This window comes from Sebastes fasciatus, chromosome 16, assembly GCF_043250625.1.
Source record: "Sebastes fasciatus isolate fSebFas1 chromosome 16, fSebFas1.pri, whole genome shotgun sequence".
NCBI lineage: Eukaryota > Metazoa > Chordata > Actinopteri > Perciformes > Sebastidae > Sebastes > Sebastes fasciatus.
This window is the reverse complement of record NC_133810.1, coordinates 6,328,095-6,352,536: the sequence shown is the minus strand read 5'-3', so window position 1 is coordinate 6,352,536 and position 24,442 is coordinate 6,328,095. Positions and strand designations below refer to the sequence as shown.

The window sequence follows — 24,442 nt, the reverse complement described above, 5'->3', positions numbered from 1 at the left end:
AAATAAAGTATAAATCCCAAAATAGCCCATGAAATAAGTAATAATCCCACAACATTATTCATATTCAACATGAATTATTATTAGTTATTACTTCGAATATTTCTCACCGAAGCTTCGAAGCCCAAAAAGTGGTATTCGGGACCGCTCTACCTTTCACTTACTGACGTAGAACAACCAAACAGACACATTAAAAGTGTAAATTGAAAAAATGATGCAGACTCAAGACAATATAAAAATTAATTTAATAGTAAAAAAGTGAAACTCCTGCTGCACGTTAACCTGCGTTACACACGGCAAAGAAAGCCATGTGACTTACAGTTTATCTGGTAGATAGATCACCCAATGTAACAGCACCATAGCGTAACAATAATACAACTTAGTGATTGTGTTCAAAATCAAAACAATGATGGTGGATGATGTATTTTGTAAAATATCAAATATATTAATCTCAGTTTTGGCACAATAAATAGCAGTGCATTGTCGACGTGCAGTAACATATTTGATCATTGTTAATAAAGAAATATCTTCTTTAAAAAAATGACGTAACATTAATAGGAATGAAAAATGTGCCAATCAACGAGATGTCAGAAACAGTAACAACTGCATTTTCCTTCAAAATGCAAAGTGCCAAGAAAACGTGTTCTTGTGTAACAATGTCAAAGTTAAAACGAGAGTCCTCTTCAAAGTGACCTGTAACGGAGTAAAAACACACCTCTGAGTGTTGCAGTCTATCCAGCTACCTTCTTCAATCTTGAGTCAGAGCGCAGCCACAACAACCGGCGTCTCGGCGTCTCTGCCTGCAGACAGTAAACGGTCCGAGGAGCTCTCAGCTGTGCGCTCTGCGATCACGTCGCCGGGGTCGTCGTCCTCATTGGAGCCGGACTCCGGTAAAGCCGAGTACGTGGGAACGGCGTTGAACATGATGAAACCCACGGTGATGACGACAAACGAGATGATGTACAGCGTTGAAAACTGAGGATGAGACACCAGATACACACGTTAGTGACATTTTTTATTGTTTATTTTATTAGAAAGTCTAGGAAACGTCCTGCTGCTGTGAGACGAAAACAGAGCTGCATAAACTTCTCCAGGAATGACATAAGAATGCATATTTCCTCAAAGGCTCACAACATTAAAACAAGGTTTTTAAACAGGTTTCAGAGCAACAACAGGCTCATCAATCCCATTAAATGTGAAATCAATATCCTGAAGAGCCTTATGTTCTGATCCCACTCACTGTGTAGTGGAAGAGGAAGAGGCCACAGAAGAGGCTGAAGAGGTCGGCGGTGAGCAGCGAGAGGTTGACCGCCGTGGCGCTGGTCATCTTCACCACTACGGGCATGAAGCTGTACAGAGTGTACATACACAGGACGTAGACTGCAAACCACACGGCTGCACAACACAACGAAACACACTTTAGTAAGATACAGTCATCATTACACTCTAATTTAACAAGACGAGAAAGTTAACTTACCAATGTGAACGTCCCATTTTATCGCAGCCACCGCTCGAGTTTCCAGTACAACTCTGTGATAACAAGCAAAGTTAGCACTATTAAGGATAAAAACTAAAAAGTGTTTTCGTCTTAAGACAAAGACTAAATCTAAAATAGCTGCCAAAGCTCAAATCAGCATCAGGAGCTCAAAATCACATCCATAAATGCAGCTGATGCAGCATTGTTAACTCCATGTTTTACACTCATGTAATGTAATAAGTCATAAATGAGAATATATGAGGGATTTAAACAGTAACCCACAGCTGTAAGCCGCTGATGACGGTCCCGAAGAGGCCCATCATGCCCAGGAACTCGACCCGGCTCAGGTTCTTCACCGTGTACTCCTGGCACACGTTGGACACGGCGTAGAGGACGGCACTGAGCAGGACCAGTCCGTCTCCCAGCACCACGTCCCTGGCTGCACACAGAGAGACAGAAAACAGGGGCAGTTATACTAGAGATATGACAGTTTTACGTTTACCTTTTAAGTGGACGATAATAAATAAGTGGTATTTGAGCCGTGATGGTGGATTGGAAACATCCTGACGTTTAGTTTTAAAGTCTTCTAACAGATTAATCAGGTATTGATCAACATTCCCATCAACCTCCATGGACATTATGGTCATTTTGTGCTATAAAGTTCACACAATAACTCACCTTTTTTATATTTTCATTAATTAGATACCACTCAACAAACTGTTTACGTTTCACATTAAGTTTCAGAACTTTATATATATATATAAACAATGAAATAAAGAGTCACTTACTGGATCCCTGGTCTCTCCCGGCCAGGATGTCGGCTCCCACCATGGCCCCCACCCCCAACAAACACACCGTCACGGCTACAAAGTGGACCAGCCTGTAGCGGGTTTTCAGGAAGAACCAGGACAGAACCATCAGCACCGGGATCACGAAGCAGTCCAGCAGCTGGAACACACAGTAACAACAGAGTGAATAACTGTATATGGACTAGGGCTGGAATGATTCACCTATATAACTATCACGACACTTGGGTGCTGATTTGATAATTTGATATGTATTGCGATTTTTAAGTATTGCAATTTTACAAGTATTGTGATTCGATATTACGATTTATTGTGATTTTTGTTAACTTTTTTAACACTAGACCAAGGGAAAAAGTTGAATAATTCACTTCTAGGGACTTTTTACTTTGGAAAATATCTAAATTGATACGGTAAAAATGTTTGATTTTCAGCATTTATGTAGTCAGAGATGTTCTGAAGTCACATATATCAATCATTATTTATTACGTTTTTTTCCAGCAACCCAAAAATCAAAGAATGAACTGGTGAATCATGATGGTTTCCTCTTACAGTACCTGTATACTGGTCAGGGTGGTGAACTGGTAGGCCTTCACAACTGCATAGTTTGCCTCCACATCTGCCAGACCCATCACCAAATACTTCCACCACTTGGTTTTTAAAATCTGGAGGATGTTCCTGTCACCTGTAGAAACACAGAGTTTAATTAAAGGTCCCATATTGTAAGAAATGACATTTTCATGGCTTTTATATTGTAAAGCAGGTTTAAGTTCTATATAAATACTGCGAAAGAATTGAAACACTTAATCTTCTTTCTGATCACTTAATCAGAAACTGAGCTTTTGAAACAAGTGCTGACCTTTGCGGGTGATGAGGATGGTCGTATAGACGAGCAGCAGCAGGGCGTAGTTAAGGAAGCTCTGCAGCATCGGCGTCTCCACCCCGGCGTTGGCAAGGTACTGACAGCTCACCGCTGTCCCACAGATCAGCAGGGACAAGACCTGCCCCATGAGGATGGTCTTCAGAAGACGCCTGGAGGGTCGGGGAGAGCATCATGGGTCAACACCTGTGTATGTATAATAATGCAACACAACAGCCCCACCTGTTGGACTTGTGACGGTGAGGTAAGGGAGGAGGGAGCCTGGTGACAAAACTCTCAATTTACAAGTCAGTCTACATTCCAGTGTTCACCTGGGGGAGGTCAGATCTCACCTGTAATCACACCCAACAGTGATGTCACGGTGTACCAACACATCCTGGAATACACTTCTACAAGGTGACAAGTTAAACCACTAGAGGGCACTAAAGGTGTTAAGGGGAGACACTACAGGTGGATAGGGTAAAAACAATTTAACTAATGATATCACCATGAAACTTCCCCAGTTGATTACTGACATTAAGACAATTATTTTTGTATTACAAGTTTTCTGATATGTTATGATGAAATATGCAAATGAGGCATTATCTTATTAAATATGGGCTAATTTTGCATACATTTCCAGAACATAAATGTGAACATTGGATAAAGCCAGGTTCAAAATTCTGCATATTCTGAGAAAAATAAGAGGTTTTGTACACTATATATGTCTGTTAACATTATATTATAGTTTAATTTATCCATATTTAACATACTTTTCCAACTTATCTGAACAAAATATTGCTGCGACAGAAATAGTTTATTAGATTAGCAACTTTTTCGAATAATGTTATACCAAGTGCACCACTTTTTTTTTTTTTTAATTGCAGTTATTGACTTAATTTTACATTAACATTCTTCAAACCTGTACATTTGTCTTTAAGGTGAGATATAAGAATATATATAGGATATTATTTTGTTAACAACTCTCAATTACCCAACCAGACAGGCTGACAATCTTCATCTGCCTCTGTATAAAACATCTCACCGTCAAATTTTGTGGAGTTATCTTATCAGCTATGATACAATATATAAATTATAAACGAATTATTTCACATAACACAAACTAATAATAAAATAACAAATTATAGCATTACTAATAATTATTAGGCATTATTAATTATCATGTCATTGTTTGTTAACAGTAAAATAACCAACAATTCATTTACCAATTATAAATTATGGATATTATAAAGTGGTACCTTTTTTCCTTTTACATTATTCACATTGTTTACACTTTTAAAAGAATTACAGGCTGAGCAAAACAGATTGGAAATGTAAAATACCAAAGTAATGAACATAAGTGCAGCATAATGAATACATGGTGTGTGTGTAGGTCACTTGACTCTGTGCTGTTTTCTCAGCAGACATTACTTTGTCACAGTACGGAAAGCACAAGTGTTACTAATAACATTAACAATAAATCTGTTTATTTATTATAAGTTAAGCCATGGCAGCATGGTGGTGAGCCAGCATGCACAATACCAGGACCCTGTAACTGACTGCAGCAATCATTATTTTTTTATTACAACTGTGCTTTTCCTTCTGTGACATGTCAAAATGTCTTTTGTGAAAATGTCAGTTTTACTAGTCAGCTGCATCAGTACTCACCATGTGAAGACATCCCTCAAGTTGTAACTGTACAAACCACAGGTAACCCTCCATTTCCCACACAGTCTCTCCTCTGCATGCCCCTCCATGTCTCTGAGAGCTAAACCTAGAAATTAAGATTAAAAAACCTTTAGGGGGGAATTAGTGTCTCTAAGGCTCACTGTCTTCATCAGACTCACATGGTACCAAATCTCCACAGGAATGTAATGCACCTCATGTGACTGATTAGGGCTCATCATATGATTATCACTAAACTCATGCTCCACAATAAATAGGACAAAATAGTGTCCAAACTGGACAACCTGTTTTGCCTTATTTCTAGGCTGGACAATTCGGCATAGTCTACACAGCACTGTATTTAACATTATCTGATTTACAGCCTTGGTTTACATTAGAGGCGTTGGTGCTATTAGTGGACAGGTGAGCACGTTTTTGGAAATGTTCAACTATAATAGCCATACTTGCAAGCTTAAACAAATGCCGAATTAGAAAGTAGACCCTAATAATTTGTAATATGTGTTTAATTATGTCTAAATAGGTATGAATGACTGGTTAAAAGTACATCAATATTAAACTGTCGCTTTTTTCAACGCAGTTTGGTGTGCTGATTTACAGACTTCATTTGGTGCTATTAGTGGACAGGTAAGCATGTTTTGGAAATGTTCAACTATGATACTTACAAGATTTAATATATGCCGAATTTTAATATAGCCCTTCTTAATTCATACTATGGGTTTAATTTTGTCTAAATAGGTATGAACGATTGGCAACAACCAAAGCAATATTAAATTGTCGCTTTTTTCATTGCAGTCTGGTGCGCTGTGTTCTACACTCATTCATTCGACTTCCCGAAACTACAAACAACCGTAACGCAAGAACAAGCTCTATTCTGATACAGTACAAATAATACATAAGTGTACATACGTTTTCTTTTTCTTCTTCAGTCATGACAAGTGTGGGAAAACTCTCCAAGTTCATGTTTGTCGGAATCACACCAGACTACCATCCACGTTTTACCAACTTCACCTTATGACCAAGTCAATCTAACTCGTGCTGTCTAGCCCCGCCCTCCATGCTCTCTGATTGGTCAAAAAAAGAAAGAAAGCTCAATGACGTCAGCACGGCGCAGACAAACTTGCTTCTGGTGCTGATGAGAATGAGTGTTGGAATGAAAACTGCATTAATTACAATTAATAGTACAATTTTGAGGTATTTGACTTATATAATAATTAATAAATAAATATTTCCTTTTATGCTATTTTAGCATAAACACATTTCAGAGGGAAGTATTGTGCTCTTTACTCCACTACACCTTTTTAAGAGCTGTGACGTTAAGATAGATAGATAGATAGATAGATAGATAGATAGATAGATAGATAGATAGATAGATAGATAGATAGATGGATAAATAGATAGATAGATAGGTATACACATTTATTTAACTGAATTTATATTTTGATAAGGATAATTATATCAGTAATTAATTTATATTTCTGTATGACACTGATTAAAGGTAATAATTATAGTTAGAATAATTATAAATAATAATAGTTATAATTAGACAAATTTAGGAACATTTAATTAGAGTATATGTATGGCTCAATAAGGAAGCTGGTTAATAATTAATAATTGATTTATGGAGAAGGGGTGGGATTAAATACATGTATACTTATTCTCACTCCTTTTTCGAATATGTAAATCAAAGTGTTAGACAATTTATTTTCCTTATGTTTTTCATTGTATGTAAATACTACTTGTTTCTGACTGTCCACTTGTTGGTATGATCACTCTTTTTCTTTATTTTATTATTTTATTATTTTGTATTCTATATGAAAAGTACTGTACTCAAGTAGAGTATTTTGTGATACAGTGATTTCCTTTTATTTCCATTTTATGCTTATCTATACTCCTACTCCACTACATCTCACAGGGAAATATTGTATGTTTTATTGTACTTGTTACGTTACAGTTTAAAACATATAAAACATATCACCATCTTATAAAATATGTATGCATAGCTAAAGATTAAAATGCCTAACACTTGCAGTTAAATTTGGCCTCAAACAGCTGAGCCAATAATATAATATAATATATTAAATAACAATAATAATAATAATAATAATAACAACAATAATAATGATAATAATACTAATAATAATAATAATAATAATAATAATAATAATAATAATAATTAAAAGAAAACAGGAAACAGAAATTAAATTTAAAAGAATACAGGTAAAGACAAAGTGCTCAGTGTAATAACCCCTAAAAGGAACCGCTCTGCATAATGAGTACTTTTACTTTTCATTATTTCTGTATATTTTGCTGTTAATACTTTACCTCAAGTTCAATTTTGAATGCAGGACTTTTATTTGCAATAGAGTCTTTCTAAATTGAGATATTAAATAAAGGATCTAAGTGCTTCTTCCACCACCAAGCAAATGTGTCTTGAAACTGAATCTTCAAGTAGCTTTTCAATTCTCTAACAACATTTTTCACTTCCATATTTCAACCTTCAGAACCACCAGTGTTTACATAAACTGCCCTTGTTTCTTCCTTATGTGACGGTTAAAATCCTTCTTGTTTGTGTGAGAAAGCATTTGACCGAGAGGACCAGACAGAGAAAGAATGATAACAAACATCATACTGATTGTAAGAAACAATAACTGTCCTTGAATCTGTGCAAATACTGTTTTCTTGCTTTACTCCATATGGCCTACGAGTTGTTCTGAGAGTGGACTAAAGGTCGATAAAAGATTTTTTTTTTAATAAAAACTATGATGAAAAGCAATAGTACTGGATGTGGTCACAGCCTAGTAGTAGTAGTAGTGGAAGAAGTATTCAGATTCTTTACTTAAATAAAAATAGAAATGCATTAGTGTCAAAATACTCCATTACAAGTAAAAGTCCTGAATTCAAAATGTTACTTAAGTAAAAGTGCATAAGTTTTATCATTAAAAAATGTACTTAAAGTAAGTACTCATTATGCAGAATGTCTCCTTTCAGAGCGTTATATTATTATAGAATATTGTATTTTTCTGTTTTTATTACTAACAAATACATGTTGTGTAAACACATTTTAATCTTGTATATATATATATAATTATAATTATAATTATAATTATAATTATAATTATAATTATAATTAAATAAATAATTAAAAATATATATATATATAATATATATATATAATATTATTATTATATGTTTATGTTGAAATTTTCTAAGATAGTTGTAGTAGTCTGGTATATTTATAGTGTATTCCAATATATTCTTTATATTGTGTATACTATAGATAGTTATCTCTAGTGTTGATATGTATATTTACAGAGTATTTAATGTTCCTGTACAATGCCTGGATAACTTGCTGCTGTAACGTAAAAAATTGTCAATTATATTATTGTGTTTTTATGTTGTTTTATAATTTTTTTAGATTATTAATAAATCTTAAATAAATAAATGGACATAAGTAAACAATTTAACACAATGTTTTTAACTGTTAAATGCCTCTATTATTAATTATTTATTTACATTTAGAAAGAGTCAGGGATGTGATAACGTTAATCAAGTTTCCAGCATCACAGTTCCATGGTGCAAAACATGTTATGCAGTAAAAAAGTTAGTAGTGCAAAGTACAAAAAAAATATACCAGATATAAAAATACAGGGAGATGAAGAAAACTGTTAAAACTGAATTTTAACAGTTTTCTTCATCTCCTTGTATTTTTATATCTGGTGTTATGTTGTGTGTTATTTTATCATTTCTTTTCATTATTAATAAATCCTAAATAAATAAATGGAAATAAACAAACAAACAAAATAACAAACAAATTAACACAATGTATTAAACGTTTAAACACCTCTATTAATTATTTATTTACATTTAGAAAGAGTCAGGGTGATGTGATAAGGTTAATCACGCTGTGTGTGCGGAGTTCTCGCGAGATTTCCCGAGAGGATAAGTTGAGGGGAATATGGCGACGTCTAATTTGCTAAAGGTAGGAGCCAGTTCAATTCAATTATTCTCTATTTAACGCCCCTTAAAAGTGCGTTGTCACCTGCGTGGCGTGATGTTAGCGTTTAGCCCCAGACTTAAGGAACATTACACAACACCTGTCAGTGTTGACTTTACCAGAGGAGCTGTTAACATTACATCTGGTTAGCATTAGCTAGCTACTTATAACTGATTTAGCTACAACAATGCTAACTAGATATGAAGGGAACAGAGAAACAGAGGGCACTGATGGCAGATAGGGGGATGCATTGATGGCTTAATGTGTGTTAATATATATATATAATCATAATGTACGCTAGCTATAAATCTCATATCATCTGTCACTTCAGTGGTGCAGCAATCTGCAGATGAACCATCACCTTAAAGACATGATAAAGGCTGCAGCAGTTACTGTGCATTCAATCCTCAGCTGCTATCATGCTCACTAAGTTTAGCTTTGACAGGAACCTATTGGCAGTGTGTCATCATTCATATCTCGTTATAAAGGGAGGTGACACAGCTACTGTAGGAGACACAGGTTGCATTGCATTGCTGTCAAAACGCAAGACTTTTGCATGGAAAAATAGGAGTTATATGTACAGTATGTGCAGGAAAGGCAATGCCCCAGTGCATTCATTTACTATCCTTATCTCTATTCTGTTCTGTCATGCCTTTGGTTTCTTGACCTCTCCTGACACATTTTTTTTTTTTTAATTTACTGTATTTTCTGCAGTTTTATATATGTGCAAATCAATAAATAAATATATAAAAAATAAATAAATATAATTATTAATATTAAAAGGGATGTTCAGTAGTCTCAGAGCAAAAACAATTTTATTAGGACAATTCTGGCTATGATTGGGTCCAAAAAAAACATTATTTAAAATCTTATTTATTTAAACAAATTTAAAAAAAACCTTGTTAGTGCAGTGTTTTAAATGTAAAATGTATCTTGAAACAAGAACAAATAAAGCACTTCACTGCACTAGAATTATGAAACATGATTTTAGAAAATACTTATCATGCTTACAATTGGATTTGCATTGAAAACATGCTGGAATATTCTCCTATTTTGTTTGCATGTTTTGGGTTAATAAGGGTTCATAGACTAAAATGTAGTGGTGGAATGTAACTAAGTATGTTTTTTCAAGTACTGTACTGACGTACAATTTTTGAGTTATTGAGTATTATTATTATTATAGGATGAGTGTTTCCCTTTTCTGTTGCTTTATACTTCTACTCCACTACATGGATTCAGAGGGTAATATTGTACTTTTTACTCCACTACATGTATTTAATAGATTTAGTTATTTTTGTAGATTCTGATTAATAATACAAAATATAATCAACAAATAAATTCTGACGAATTATTATAGGTTAAGACAAAACCTTATTGACTCAGAGCTACCCAGCTTACTACAATTAGCAATTACAATATAGAATACAAAATACAATTATTACAATTAGCTCCACCTTTACCATTAATGCATCAATAACTATAATCCAGTAATATAACATATAATATTCTGTATAATGATTATGTTGTGTATTTTTCTGCTAGTATGTTTGTACTTTTACCAAAGTAAGAGTTTGAATGCATGACTTTTACTTGTAACAGAGTATTTCTACACTGCAGTATGGATACTTTTCATTAAGTCAACGATCTGAGCATTTCTTCCACCACTGACCAACATGAAGACAATCACACACTCTTCAAAAATCCTGCACACTTTCATGTTCCTCTGGTTAATGTTCACATCTGGTAGATTATGATTTAATATGCCAGTTTGTCATGTTTTAGACCAGTTATGTAGCTATACTTTACACCACCACCTGATACCCTAAACCTCTAAATTCAGTCAACATGCAGCGCTTTAAAGGGAACACATATGTGTACACACTGTTTATTAGGTTCTGTTCATATCATAGTTACACACTGACACATCATAACTGATTTACATTGTTTAATTTATTTTATGTATATCACAGTTACATCTCTTCTCTCTATCACTACCCCACTGGTCTATTATTCATTCTGTACATTAGTTTTTCTTTATTCACAGTTTTGCTACTGCTTGCTTTGTACTAAACTGCATTTCATTGTACTGATACTTACTGTAGTTTGTCAGACAAAATCGGTTTCAATACTCGTTTTTCTGCAGTATCAATGCACGGGTCGGGTACAAGCTGCGCTTTCTGCGCTCTCTTCCCTCCGACAGCGAGTTGAAACACACACACCGCTATTAAACTTTTAATAAAAGCAAAAATTGTGATCGTGAAAATGCAGATCGTGATAAAAAACACAATAAATCGATGGTGATGAATTTCCATTATCGGGATAATTGGGAATATCGTCAGAAGTGACTTTGAAAAGCTGTCTAGCTCGCTATCATGTAGAGAAGAAAAATAGGGCCGGATTTAAAAATACAGGAATTATCATGTAAGAAAGAACAGGCTCACACAATGTTTAATTTTGTTTATCCTCTATTTATGCAGGGGGACCTTATGAAGTATGATTACCTTATTTAAGGATGTTTGATTGTTTTGTTTTACACTCAAAAGGATGTTCTCTGTGCCTTTTCTATGATGCAATAAAAATATGTTTCTTAACAAAACGTAAGGTAAAGTGAGAGTTTTAAGCATATTTTGATGATTATCGGGAGAATATCGTAAATCACAATTATTTTGGCCAGGATAATGGTGACATGACATTTTCATATTGTCCCATGCCTAATTTTAACTTACCGTGATATTTTGTTTTGCTTTAATATTTGTTGATGTTGCAAATGTTTGATGAACAAAGCCTTATCTTGGCAGCAAAGCTGATGAACAGTTTGAATCATGTAGTTCACTTCCTTCCTGTCTGTTTCCAGAACAAAGGCTCCCTTCAATTTGAGGACAAATGGGACCTGATGCGTCCCATCGTACTGAAGCTGCTACGGCAGGAGTCCGTAACCAAACAGCAGTGGTTTGACCTGTTCTCGTAAGTTTACCGTGATGAACCTGATGCATCATTGATATTAAAGGCTAACAGGTATAGGTCAGTTTGTTAAGAAAGTTAATCCCTCCAACGTTGTTTCCACAGAGACGTCCATGCTGTGTGCCTGTGGGATGACAAAGGTCCAGCTAAGATCCACCAGGCCCTCAAAGAGGACATCCTCGATTTCATCAAACAAGCACAAGCAGTAAGTGTCCTTGTTTTTACAAAGCAAACCAGTAACTGATGCTGTTGCTGTTTTATTATAAACTATTCATCTTCTGTCAGTGTGTCATTTAGATTATTTTAGTCATGATAATAATAATAATAATAATAATAATAATAATAATAATAATAATAATAAAATTAAACATTTTAAATAAAAGAAAATTATAATAAAGACATGTAAATAAATACAAAAATCAATAAATTAAACATTTAAATAAAAGAAAATTATAATAAAGAAAGATGAATAAATAAAAATAAAAAATTCAATAAATTAAACATTTTAAATAAAAGAAAATGATAATAAAGAAATATAAATAAAAAACAATCAATAAATCAAACATTTTAAATTAAAGAAAATCATAATATAGAAATATAAATAAATGAATAAAATAAATTCACACACCAGATTCCCAACAGCTACTTTTATCCCTGTGGTCTCGCCTCCCACATTAATTCACCCACACATGATAGATACAGAGTACATAATGTGTGTTTAAGGCACTTTTAAGGCACATTTAAAAAAGGGTAAATAAAACAGAATTTAGAAATATATATATATATATATATATATATATATATATATATATATATATATATAAAAGTAATATGAATACAATTAAATAAAATACAGAAACGATATGAATTGTCAATTTGTGTTTCCCTCCGTTTCTTAGCGGGTGTTGAGTCACCAGGATGACACAGCGTTGCTGAAGGCCTACATCGTGGAGTGGAGGAAGTTCTTCACACAGTGTGACATCCTGCCCAAGCCTTTCTGTCAGCTGGAGATCACTCTGATGGGCAAACAAGGAAGCAACAAGAAGTCCAACGTGGAGGACAGCATCGTCCGCAAGGTGAGGAGGAGGAGCAGGAATGGGTTAAACACAAATGGATAAACATGTTGTACACCGTCATTGTATCCTGACTTTGTGTCTCTGTCTCTTCAGCTGATGCTGGACACGTGGAACGAGTCCATCTTCTCCAACATCAAAAACAGGCTACAAGACAGCGCCATGAAGCTCGTCCACGCTGAGAGGCTGGGAGAGGCCTTCGACTCCCAGCTGGTCATCGGAGTGCGAGAGTCCTACGGTGAGAAACGCAGGTCACTTTGTTGTTCGAATTTCTGCACTTCGTGAGGCTTATAGGACCACGAGTGTATTCTGTGTACCACATTCAGTATCGATTTTGTGTACAATAAATCGCTGTTGATTACTACTAAAGCTCCGTAGCCCAATAAATGGTCCTCAGAACGCCCTAGTATACCGTATTTCCACCCATGTAGTTGTTGTATGTGGATTGAAAATGCAGCTGCATTTACACTTGTGTTCAATGTGGTCACGATGCCTCCCATATCACAATCCGTTCTCAGTGTGTTTTGGTTGAATTTACACCTGTACTTTCATGTGGTCAAGCACTATCTGATTAGCAATCCGATCACCCAAACCCCATTTTAATGCCAGTTGTAAAAAGGGTCTAAGACTACACATCTGTCTACATATCTACAGACACATGTTGACCTCTCCATATCTCTTTGTGATGGTGTGTTTTTGTTTCTGAGCAGTGAACCTGTGCTCCAACCCGGACGACAAGCTGCAGATCTACAGGGACAACTTTGAGAAGGCGTATATGGACTCTACTGAGAGGTTCTACAGAACACAGGCGCCCGCCTACCTGCAGCAAAACGGGGTCCAAAACTACATGAAATATGTGAGTATGACTCATGGATGTACAAGCAGAAGTTAGAGTGTTTACCAGTAAGATGTTTTTAATGTTGATTGTTTAGTCACGACTACTTAATGTTATAGAGAAACACTTGTGAGGCAAGTTTTCAAGGGCTTAAAGAAGAACTGGATACTGCGTACCAACATGGCAGCCCATTTCTTCTTGTGAAAATAGATTTGCTAGTCAGTTGAAGACATGAAAGGTTTGAAATGCTGAAATAGCAGCAATTCTGCACCATTTTGTAATCACTCCGCTCCCAGCTTGCTCTCTGCTCACACTGAGAGAAAAACAACCTTCAGTTCTCTTCATAACAAAGATAAATACCTGCTGTCCTACTGTTGCATTTTACAACACGAAGCAGAAACTTGAGACTTCTGTTGAGGCTCCTGTTCCCCTGTTTTGACAATAAGCCAGTTGGATGAAATCGAGAGAGAAGAGAAAACAGCCAGCGTGATCCGCTGCTGTGCTTGTCTTCTTCACGTTAGATTTCTCTTACTCAAACTAAACTGAAGCATTGTCTCTGTTAAAGCACAGCATGGGACAGAAATGTTCAGTTACAGTTTGCTTAAGCTTTATGTAAGGTAGTGTAGATCAAATCCTGTTACTTCAACAACTTTTTCTTCCCTGGAGATTTTTTTCTGGGGGCTTTTCCATAAAACCTTTGAAGTAATCCTCTTATAGAATGTGTCCTTCTTTGAGGAGGGATTCTGGACTTTTTGTTCTCATAGTATTGGTTTCATAAATACATAAGTCAGCTGGTCCAAGCACCAGAGGTGTGAAAATAAAAACCTACCAGCATTTCAGTAGTAAACAGCGCAGGTGTTTCCAGAACTTAAAAATTAACATTGCTTAAATAAGGATATGTATCTCATTTAATCATCAATCATCAATTAATTCATCATTTGAACACATTTCATTCATTGTATCTCTAGCAACACAGCACACAGTGATTTCTAACGCCATGTAATGACATTATTGTAACTAATTTGAAAATATATTACGCAACTCTGGATCTTGGCGCCTGTGGCTCAGACGGTAGAGCAGGTCGTCCACTAATCAGAAGGTCGTGGTTCGTTCCCTGGCTGCTCCGGGTCACATGTAGATGCGTCCTTGAGCAAGACACTTAACCCCAAATTGCTCCCAAAGGCTGTGCCATCAGTGTGTGAATGAGTATTTAGATTAGATCCTGATTGGCAAAGTTGGCACCTTGCATGGCAGCCTCTGCCATCAGTGTGTGAAAGTGTGTGTGAATGGGTGAATGCTGACATGTAGTGTAAAGCGCTTTGAGTGGTCGGAAGACTAGAAAAGTAATTAATGTGTATAAATGTGTATTTGCACCAGGCTGATTCGAAGCTGAGGGAAGAGGAGAAACGTGCGCTGCGATACCTGGAGACGAGACGTGACTGTAACTCTGTACAAGCAGTGAGTGTTACACATTAATGTCTTATTTTGCTGGTTGTAATTTTACAGTTAAGTATTTTTTTTTTTTTTTTAATCACTTATTTTTCAAGCTTATAATTTTTTTTAGTTCAAATTGTAATGTTCATTTTCAGAAGGACTCCACATACAGTAAACATATTGATATTTATCCACCTATTTGTGCTGGGTGAATAGATTAACTGTTGTTCGTCAAGTAAAAGTTACGGCACAAAACTCCCCCTAAAACCACAAGTTGTTGTTTTTAAACAAACAAATTAGACATGAGATCTCAGAAACAAAACAATTAAGCACATTCCCAAAATGTTTTATGTCATTATTAACGCATCTCCCACGTATTTCTGCTGAATTGTTTTTTCCTCTTCTGTTTGTCTTCCCAGTTAATGGAGTGTTGCGTCAACGCACTGGTTACGTCATTCAAGGAGACCATCCTAGCCGAGTGTCCAGGCATGATCAAACGAAATGAGACAGAGAGTGAGTACGGCCGGACCGCTCCCACCAAAGGCACAGCCAGCTCAGGTTTGCAACAGGAGATAGCCCTGACCAAACCTCCCTGTCCAGCATCTGTAGAACGTCCATGTGTTGTTGCAGAACCTGCCTTAGAATCATCACGTTTTTATGTTTATTCAGTATCAAAGTAATCCAGTGATAGTTGTCTGTACATCCATGAGTACTTTGCAAACAGGAACTGCTAATAGAGAGTGCGGCATACTTTTATTGGTGCCAATTTGCCAAAATGTAAACAAATACATGCTAAAGTTATAGTAGTCATTGTGTTTAGGGCAACCAGACCAGAATTTATTTATTTTTGCTGCTACTGCAGAGTAGCGTTTAAGTCGCTTTGAGTATTGTTTTATTATAATTATATATGCACAGTACACATTTTATTTTGCAACTCAATGTTTATAGCGCTGGAAACCAAATACTTTATCAAGTAATGCAAATATTTTACTCCAAAATTGACCTCCTAGCTGGGAGATTTCCAGAATATATGTGCATGTTTTGCCATCTTCTCTCCACTCCTCTTCCAGCATTTGTAACATTGAGTTTTTAAGAAAAATAATGAAGATTATAGTTTTTCCATTTCGTATATTATCAGTCACATTTTAAGGGGGTAGACTCTAAAAAGGTTTTGATACTAGTGGCGATACATTTCAGTACAGATACCAAAATAAGGAGAAATATAACTTTTTTTTTTTTCTGAAATATTGTCTATAATAACAATAATCAAATAAAACACAGTCTAAATTTGCAGGTGACAGGTGCGTAAAACAAGCTTATGCAACATTTTTGTTCCAGACATTTTCATGATTCAAATTTTATAATTGAGGCTTCTGCTCGCTTTCTGGGCTGCATAAACCACTCATCATTGTGTTTGTGTGTTTGTGTATGTTCAGGTGTGTGCTCAAATGGACAAAGGGCGTCCACAGTAATGGATTTTAAAGCAGCTCATCTTATGCTAGTTTTATAATGCAGCTGCCAAATAAAAGCTTAGCACTCAGTACGTCAGATCAAATGCTGCTTACACTCCTTCACCTCTTCTTCTTTTCCCTCATCACAGAGTTGCATCTCATGTTCTCTCTCATGGACAAAGTGCCCAGCGGCATCGAGCCCATGCTGAAGGACCTGGAGGATCACATCATGAGCGCTGGCCTGGCTGATATGGTGGCCACAGCAGAGACCATCACCTCTGTGAGTCTCACATACACATATAGTGATTCCAGAATGAACTTTCATCACATTGACTGGTTTCACCTCCTATTCTTTGTCGCAGGACTCAGAGAAATATGTGGAGCAGCTGCTCACCTTGTTTAACCGCTTCAGCCGACTGGTGAAAGAGGCGTTTCAGGACGACCCACGCTTCCTCACAGCTCGAGACAAAGTCAGCTCAACTTTTACCAACTTGTCCATTCACAAGAATACACCTGTCGGAACATGTTTTTAACTGATCCCAGTCCTGTTTTGTCTTTTGCAGGCATATAAAGCTGTCGTGAATGACGCCACTATATTTAAATTAGAACTTCCTTTGAAGCAGAAAGGGTGAGAGACGCTCCCTGTATGTAATTCATTCAGTATCTGCTGAAGGCGATGATGTCTGACTGCACTGGTTTTCCTCTCCTGTGTTTACAGGGTCGGTCTGAAAACTCAGCCAGAGTCCAAGTGTCCAGAGCTGCTGGCCAACTACTGCGACATGCTCTTGAGGAAGACCCCACTGAGCAAGAAGCTCACCTCTGAGGAGATCGAGGCCAAGCTCAAGGAAGTGGTACGTTTCATGGAACCTCTATGTTGTTGTTATGAGCCCTGCCTGCACGGTGGCACAAAGGGCTAACTTAAAGGACGGGTCCATTGTTATTATTAATATTATTTTAAGGTTTCTATATCATTCTGTAGCTTCCCAGTGGTGTTTCTTATGTATTTTCCATTTGAAAAAAAAAAAAAAACGCAGATGGGCCTGCCCTTTAACTTTTAATCTGAGCTTCAGTCACCATCTGTGTGCTTTTTCCTTGCAGCTGCTGGTGCTGAAGTATGTCCAGAACAAAGACGTGTTCATGCGCTACCACAAAGCCCACCTGACCCGTCGACTCATCCTGGACATCTCAGCAGACAGCGAGATAGAGGAGAACATGGTGGAGTGGCTCAGGGTGAGATCTCAGAGGAAGAAGTTGTTTTTATTTTGCATCAGAAACATAAACTTAAGATGGTAATTCTTTCACCTGTAAAAACCTGTCTATCTGTGATGTCATGTTTCCTAACAGGAAGTAGGAATGCCAGCTGACTATGTCAACAAGCTGGCCAGGATGTTTCAAGACATCAAGGTGTCAGAGGACCTCAACCAGTCTTTCAAAGAAATGCATAAACATAACAAGCTGGCGTTACCAGGTAAGATGTAGAACTACTTAAAGGGATAGTTCGGGTGTTTTGAAGTGGGCTTGTATGAGGTACTTATCCATAGTCAGTGTATTACCTACAGTAGATGGCTTAACAAAGTCAATATCAGTTTAAGTGTACGCTATTTTTAGAATATTTTCACCGCTTTACAGCCCTTTCTGACGGGGAACTGAAGCCGTTAGGTTAGATTGTTTGTGTTATTTTGGGACTTTGGTGAATCTGAACAAACCCTTTAAAACACCAAAGTCACACAATAACAAAAACAAACTAATCGATTGAGGCAGTGGTAGACCGAAACTACTGTTTTTGTGAATGGTGTCTGGTGGCTTTGAAGAGAGCATAGATAACAGCTTCAGTTCCCCGTCAGGAATCGGCAGACACGGAGGCATGAGATGCCAAGGAATCGGACAACTACGAAACCATGGTAACCAGTTCTCTATTCCCATCGCTTGCGTTTTCCCTGTCTGCCAAAGTGGCGGATGGCCTGACAATTTTACCCGCCACTGCCAACAATTTACCTGACTGTAAGCAGCTGTCATTCAGTACCTAAGATAAGTCTTTGTATGCTCCCCTTGCAGCTGACTCGGTCAACATAAAGATCCTGAATGCTGGCGCGTGGTCGAGGAGCAGCGAGAAGGTGTTCGTCTCTCTACCTACCGAGCTGGAAGATTTGATACCAGAGGTAGAAGACTTCTACAAGAAGAATCACAGCGGCAGGAAGCTGCACTGGCATCACCTCATGTCCAACGGCATTGTGAGTTAGAGCTGCAACGATTAAACGATTAGTGATGTTTTGCTTTTGCTCCTCTGTGAAAGAAGCTGTGAATGGGAGTAAACAAAATGTCATTCCTCCAGATAACCTTTAAGAACGAGGTGGGCCAGTACGACCTGGAGGTGACCACCTTCCAGCTGGCGGTGCTGTTTGCCTGGAACCAGAGGCCCAGGGAGAGGATCAGCTTTGAAAACCTCAAGCTAGCCACGGAGCTGCCGGACGCCGAGCTGCGACGCACTCTCTGGGTAAATAAAATGGAAAATAATGAAGATAAAACTGGTATTTAAGCCACAAATGTGTTTCTGAACCACAGACTTAGTGCTGTAAGCATAGAGTTTAATATTTGAGGTAGTTTGTTTTCAATCTGTTTTTATTAATCAGATTTTTCCCTCTGAATCATCATGCCTTTCTCCCTCTCCCCAGTCTCTCGTGGCGTTTCCCAAACTCAAGCGGCAGGTGTTGTCGTACGACCCCGTGGTGTCTTCACCCAAAGACTTTGCAGAAGGAACACTATTTTACGTCAACCAGGAGTTTTCTCTCATGTAAGTTAAAGTTATATGGTTAGGTTGAACATTGTACTTTTGGATTCTGGGACCCCTTTCACCAAATTTGTAACATGCCAGCTGTGATTTGCAACATGAGATAACGTCCTCTCACGTTAATTTGTACAGGTTTAACAAATCAAAACAAATGCCGTACTTGCAACTAGGAAAAAAAAACGATTCACCACATTATCGCGTTTTTTTTTTTTTTGTTTTACGATTTTGAAATCGATTTTTTGCTTTGCACATACTGTAAATCAAGTTTTCTGTACCTTTTTAATTTAAAAATTGTAGACCCGTATTGTACATTGACCCTTTTGTTTATGTTTTTTTAATTCAACTTTACAGAAAAAACTCCAAGGTTCAGAAAAGGGGGAAGATTAATCTGATTGGTCGGCTGCAGCTCACCACAGAGCGAATGAGGGAGGAGGAGAACGAGGGCATCGTCCAGCTCAGGATACTAAGAACACAGGTACGGATGTGAAGATTCTGCTGCTCTCTCCTCTCTTATGTAACACCACCTGCTGGGAATAAACGCTCTCACCTTCCATTTCCCATCATGGAGTTTCAACAGTTTATTTGTTTTGCATTTTTCGTATTTTTCACATCGTTCTTTGTGTGTATTTCCCATCTCCGTCTCCAGGAGGCCATAATCCAGATCATGAAGATGAGGAAGCGCATCAACAACGCCCAACTGCAGACGGAGCTGGTGGAGATCCTAAAGAACATGTTTTTACCACAGAAGAAGATGATCAAGGAGCAGATCGAGTGGCTGATAGATCACAAGTACATAAAGCGGGATGAGACCGATTTAAACACCTTCATCTACATGGCATAGCACAGCCCATATCGGGACGTTGACTTTGGTTTCAGTGGATCAGGCCTGATGGACACTAGGATACTTCCAGGCTCCCCGTCCTCTATTTAAAAATAAAATCCATTCTTGTGCAGGGAGGCGTGAATTTAAGACTATTTAAAAAAAAAAAAAAAAGAAACTTCCTGCCTTCAAGTTGTACAAAGATAAAAAAGTTGCAGTGGGAGTCTGCGCCAAGTGGTTATAACTGTTTTTAGTTTGCTGTCCGGATGAGGCTGTTAATCGTTAATGGTCTGTTTTTGTGTCATCTGGGCGGCTACTACAACACTCGATGCTTGTGCAAGTCTAAAAGGCATGCTGACAGGAAAAGCGGAGGAACTCAAAATATCCGGTTTTATTCCACGTCAAACACACACCACAGACCATCTGAACAAAACGCTCTTCACTCAAATGGCGAGCCAGCTGGTTTGTTGACGCTCTGCGGTCACAGTTAAAGTGATCAAACACTTAATCCGGACATTCAGTGTGTATAAAGAGCCAGATAAGCACTTCACAGTCTGCAGGACTGAACCAGACAACGACGTAGAGCCAAACCCCGTCAAGCCTCTGTCCCTGGGTAGAAAAATAGCATATTGCTATAATCCAGAATCCGTTTTCCCCCCCTAGCGAACGTACCCAGGGACAGAGGAGGAGTCGAACTCGGAGCTCTGATCATGTTTGCGACAGCCCTCTTTTCTGCAGGAAGCCTGGGAGAAGAGGCTGAGGTCAGTATTACACACGGTAAATACGACAATTCAAAGCTTTAGGAGAGTGAACCATGAGATGTGAATAATGAAATGATTAAATAAACAGCACCTTATTATAAAAAAAATACACGCAGGCTCTTCATTCATCCCAGCTCAGGTAAACCATTCCCCATAATCTTTGAATGTCTGAGGTGTTGGAGGAGAGAGTTCCTGAGAGAAAGGGAGAAAGGGTCCAAGGCTAGGACCGGGTGAGAGGGGTGTGGAGGTTGGCGTCGGTGGATCTGAGGTTGCAGGTAGGAGCATGACGGTGCAGGTTTTACACTTTATTAGAATCATCATATACATACAGGTATACAAGCTCACTTAAATATCATCTCTTTACAGACATGCCCACTTTATGATAATCACATGCAGTTTTTTGCATGCTGTATAAATGTTATTTTCTAGTATTCTAAATTGAATATTTCTGCATACTGAGGTACCTATAAAGTCTTGGATTACATGAATTGGATATCACTGTAAAGCTGAGACTCTTGTGGATCCACTTAGCCCAAGACATTTCCACCATAACTTGATTTACAAAAAGCAAAACTTGGTGCATAAAAATTCATCAGAATGCAGGAAACAATGTGTTTGACGCTCAAAATTTCCTTGGAGAGGGCCCTGGGCCCTCGCTTCATATGTGTCCTACGCCCTTGTCTGTTTGTGTCACATTCTTATTCTCTGGTGCGGGAGTGGGTGAGTAGACAGGCAGCTGGGTTTTGGTTTTGGATGTATTGCATTATATTGTAATTAGTCCAAAACTTTACTTTTGCATCAGTTTGACAAATACAGGTCCAGAGATGACTGCTATTGGGAAACAAAAACTAACCACAGTGGACCACCAGACTGAGGGGACGACTGTCGCAGAAAAAATGACAGCTTGGAGTTTGTCACAGTTAAACATTTTATTTTATTTTATTTTATTTTATTTTATTTTATTTTATTTTATTTTATTTTATTTTATTTTTTATTTTATTTTTTATTTTATTTTTTATTTTATTTTATTTTATTTTATTTTATTTTTTATTTTATTTTATTTTATTTTTTATTTTATTTTATTTTATTTTATTTTATTTTATTTTATTTTATTTTAATTTATTTTTATTTATTTTATTTTATTTTATTTTTATTTATTTTTATTTATTTATTTATTTCAACCAGATTTTACATTTAGTGTCAACTCTGCTGTTCTCCTCTCTTGCATACAGTAAGTGTGTTTCTTATCCCATTAACTGAATGAGCACTGCTCTTATTTCTACCAGCAGGTGGTTCAGAGGTGAACAGTAACCACATCAGCTGTTTCCCTTCAGAGACTAACGGACTCCCTTAATGCAGAATTATGTGAATTATCTGACCATCTTGACTTCTGTAGTGCAACATACTCCTCTGTATGATGTGCATATATGCTCACTACCTAACAGCACCTACCCCTAGATCTTCTTGTAGATGGATATGAAGATATATCATCATTCATTTTTTCACAAAATGATTTTTTTCCTCCCCTTAAAAATATGAAGTCATGTAAAATAACCAGTAGGATAGCTGTTTGGAATAAGTAACCACTTTTAAACTAAACATTTGAAAAGGCAGCTGGAAGAAATCATCATGGAGACAAGAGGAGCTTGTAATGAAGGCTGACCAGAAGATGGCACCAGAGCAACACTGAACCAAACCTTTGCTTTGGAAAAGTAATGAGTGAGCATGAATGCATCACCTCAAAGAGTTCAACTACATCTGATTTATCTCACCGTCTCTCTCCTTGTTCTTTTAATGCAGCTCATTATTTATTAGTGGCTAAGTGTAGTGTTGACGTAATATAAGAAAGTTAGATATAGATTTTCTGTCTGGACATTTTTAAGGATACCCTTTTAGTCTATCAATATCATTACACAGATTCCCATTTGCTGATGAATTGACCTGCCATAACACCATTTAGTGTCGTCCACCTCTCAGATGTGATGCAGTTTGATTGTAGAATTATTCAATATTGTATTCATTGTTAATGGGAAGCCTGAAACAAATCAAATGCCACATTTTATTAGAATTTCACACATGTATATGTAAATATTATTTGTATGTTTTCATCACTATAAATTGACTGTTGTACTCTGTAATAATAATAATAATTATTATTATTATTACGATAATATTCTGTTAATCCTGCACATATTTTTAGAATAAGTTTCATTATTATTATTTATATATATATAATAAAATAATAACAATAATAATAAGTATTATAATTATATATATAATAATGATTATAATAATGATTTTAATTATTATTATTACAATAATATTTTGTTAATCCTGCACATATTTTCAGAATAAATAATTAAAAAAAAACTGCAATATAGGTTTTGGCTGCTTGGAAAAGTCAGATATTCCTGGTGACCCCAGTGCTACAGCTGTATTCTCAGTACAAATGATAATACACTTAACTGACAAATTACACAGCATGAACTTTGTCAAAATGTTAAATAAGTTTACATTTTTGCTGACAGGGTATATTATTTTACATTTTGCTAGGTGCATTTTGAATAAATATGTACCTAATAGTACATGTTAAAGGTTAATAAGGCAATGTAACATCTAATTATATTAATATCTTTATGCCGTATTTAACCAGTGTTTCTTATATCATAAAGCTTCCTGCCTTTTGTTTATTTCTCCAACAGAAATATAAATTAAACTCTGTTCTATATCTTCTCAGGTGTTATATATAGGCAGTGTTGAAGCTGGACGGCTGTAATTAGCTGGATAATTTTCTTCTTAATTACAGCATATTGCATCCTCTTGTTATTTGTGACAAAGGGAATTACAGCAGGCCTGTTAGCTGCACGCATGCTCAGTCTGCAGCATCCCCTCTGCCTGCATCCCTCCTGAGGACCACAGTCATATACTGGCATAGGAAATGCTACACTTCCTGTTACACCTTCAAAATAAGACATGTTCCAAGAGTTTGTAAACTTGAGCTCCAAAAGGATGTCCAAAATCCAGCTTCTTAAATGTGAATATTTTCTAGTTTCTTTACTCCTCTATGACAGCAAACTGAATATCTTGGGGTTGTGGACAAAACAAGACATTTGAGGAAGTCTCTTGGTATATTGGTCTTTGGGAAACACTGATCAACATTTTTCTTTAGGGGGAGATAGCAGGTCAACAGTAGAAGTGGTGTACATCATCTGAAAGCTGGGAACCTGAAGATTAATTTGAAATGCTGCTCAGCACTGTGTGTGTCAAGTTCTTCTAGTTATACATCAGAAATACACATTAATTATTTTAAATGATTATATGACAATGTTCCCCAACTCTGAGGAGTGTTTTTTCCAGCAGGACAATGCTCCATGCCACACAGCCAGGTCAGTGAAGGTGTGGATGAAGGACCCTGTCATGGCCAGCCCAATCTCCAGACCTGAATCCCATTGAAAACCTCTGGAATGTGATCAAGAGGAAGATGGATGGTCACAAGCCATCAA

General features: G+C 36.8%; 2 protein-coding genes across 5 annotated transcripts; one reads left to right on the top strand and one right to left on the bottom strand.

Moving 5' to 3' along the window:
* Positions 1–225: 225 nt before the first annotated feature.
* Positions 226–5,886, bottom strand: LOC141753032 (solute carrier family 35 member F2-like). The gene is made up of 9 exons (XM_074611339.1): positions 5,729–5,886; positions 4,805–4,910; positions 3,137–3,309; positions 2,835–2,962; positions 2,263–2,422; positions 1,757–1,913; positions 1,475–1,527; positions 1,238–1,392; positions 226–972 (listed from the first exon to the last, which is right to left on the bottom strand). The coding sequence occupies exons 2-9, from the start codon at positions 4,891–4,893 to the stop codon at positions 757–759; spliced, it is 1,131 nt and encodes a 376-aa protein (XP_074467440.1). The 5' UTR covers positions 4,894–4,910; positions 5,729–5,886; the 3' UTR covers positions 226–756.
* Positions 5,887–8,690: 2,804 nt separating this feature from the next.
* On the top strand, positions 8,691–21,046 carry cul5b (cullin 5b). 4 transcript variants are annotated; one of them, XM_074610548.1, is made up of 20 exons: positions 8,691–8,801; positions 11,671–11,780; positions 11,883–11,982; positions 12,677–12,853; positions 12,947–13,088; positions 13,561–13,706; positions 15,063–15,143; positions 15,539–15,632; positions 16,720–16,850; positions 16,933–17,040; positions 17,134–17,198; positions 17,289–17,421; positions 17,669–17,800; positions 17,915–18,038; positions 18,415–18,471; positions 18,626–18,801; positions 18,903–19,064; positions 19,243–19,361; positions 19,710–19,833; positions 20,005–21,046. In XM_074610548.1, exons 1-20 carry the CDS (start codon positions 8,778–8,780, stop codon positions 20,197–20,199), a joined length of 2,400 nt encoding a protein of 799 aa, XP_074466649.1. In that variant the 5' UTR covers positions 8,691–8,777; the 3' UTR covers positions 20,200–21,046. The 4 variants fall into 4 exon arrangements, with proteins under 4 accessions (XP_074466649.1, XP_074466648.1, XP_074466652.1 ...); XM_074610547.1 differs by having other exon boundaries at positions 15,539–15,677; XM_074610551.1 differs by lacking the exon at positions 18,415–18,471.
* The last annotated feature ends 3,396 nt before the right edge of the window (positions 21,047–24,442 follow it).

Excerpts from the sequence above, each read along its gene's own strand:
- LOC141753032 (XM_074611339.1), bottom strand. The coding sequence starts at position 4,893 with ATGGAGGGGCATGCAGAGGAGAGACTGTGTGGGAAATGGAGGGTTACC. Across the intron at positions 3,310-4,804 it reads TTGAGGGATGTCTTCACATG|GCGTCTTCTGAAGACCATCC; the intron begins GTGAGTACTGAT and ends CCGACCCTCCAG. Across the intron at positions 1,528-1,756 it reads GTCATCAGCGGCTTACAGCT|AGTTGTACTGGAAACTCGAG; the intron begins GTGGGTTACTGT and ends TTGTTATCACAG.
- cul5b (XM_074610547.1), top strand. The coding sequence starts at position 8,778 with ATGGCGACGTCTAATTTGCTAAAG. Across the intron at positions 12,854-12,946 it reads AGGACAGCATCGTCCGCAAG|CTGATGCTGGACACGTGGAA; the intron begins GTGAGGAGGAGG and ends CTGTCTCTTCAG. Across the intron at positions 15,144-15,538 it reads ACTGTAACTCTGTACAAGCA|TTAATGGAGTGTTGCGTCAA; the intron begins GTGAGTGTTACA and ends TTGTCTTCCCAG.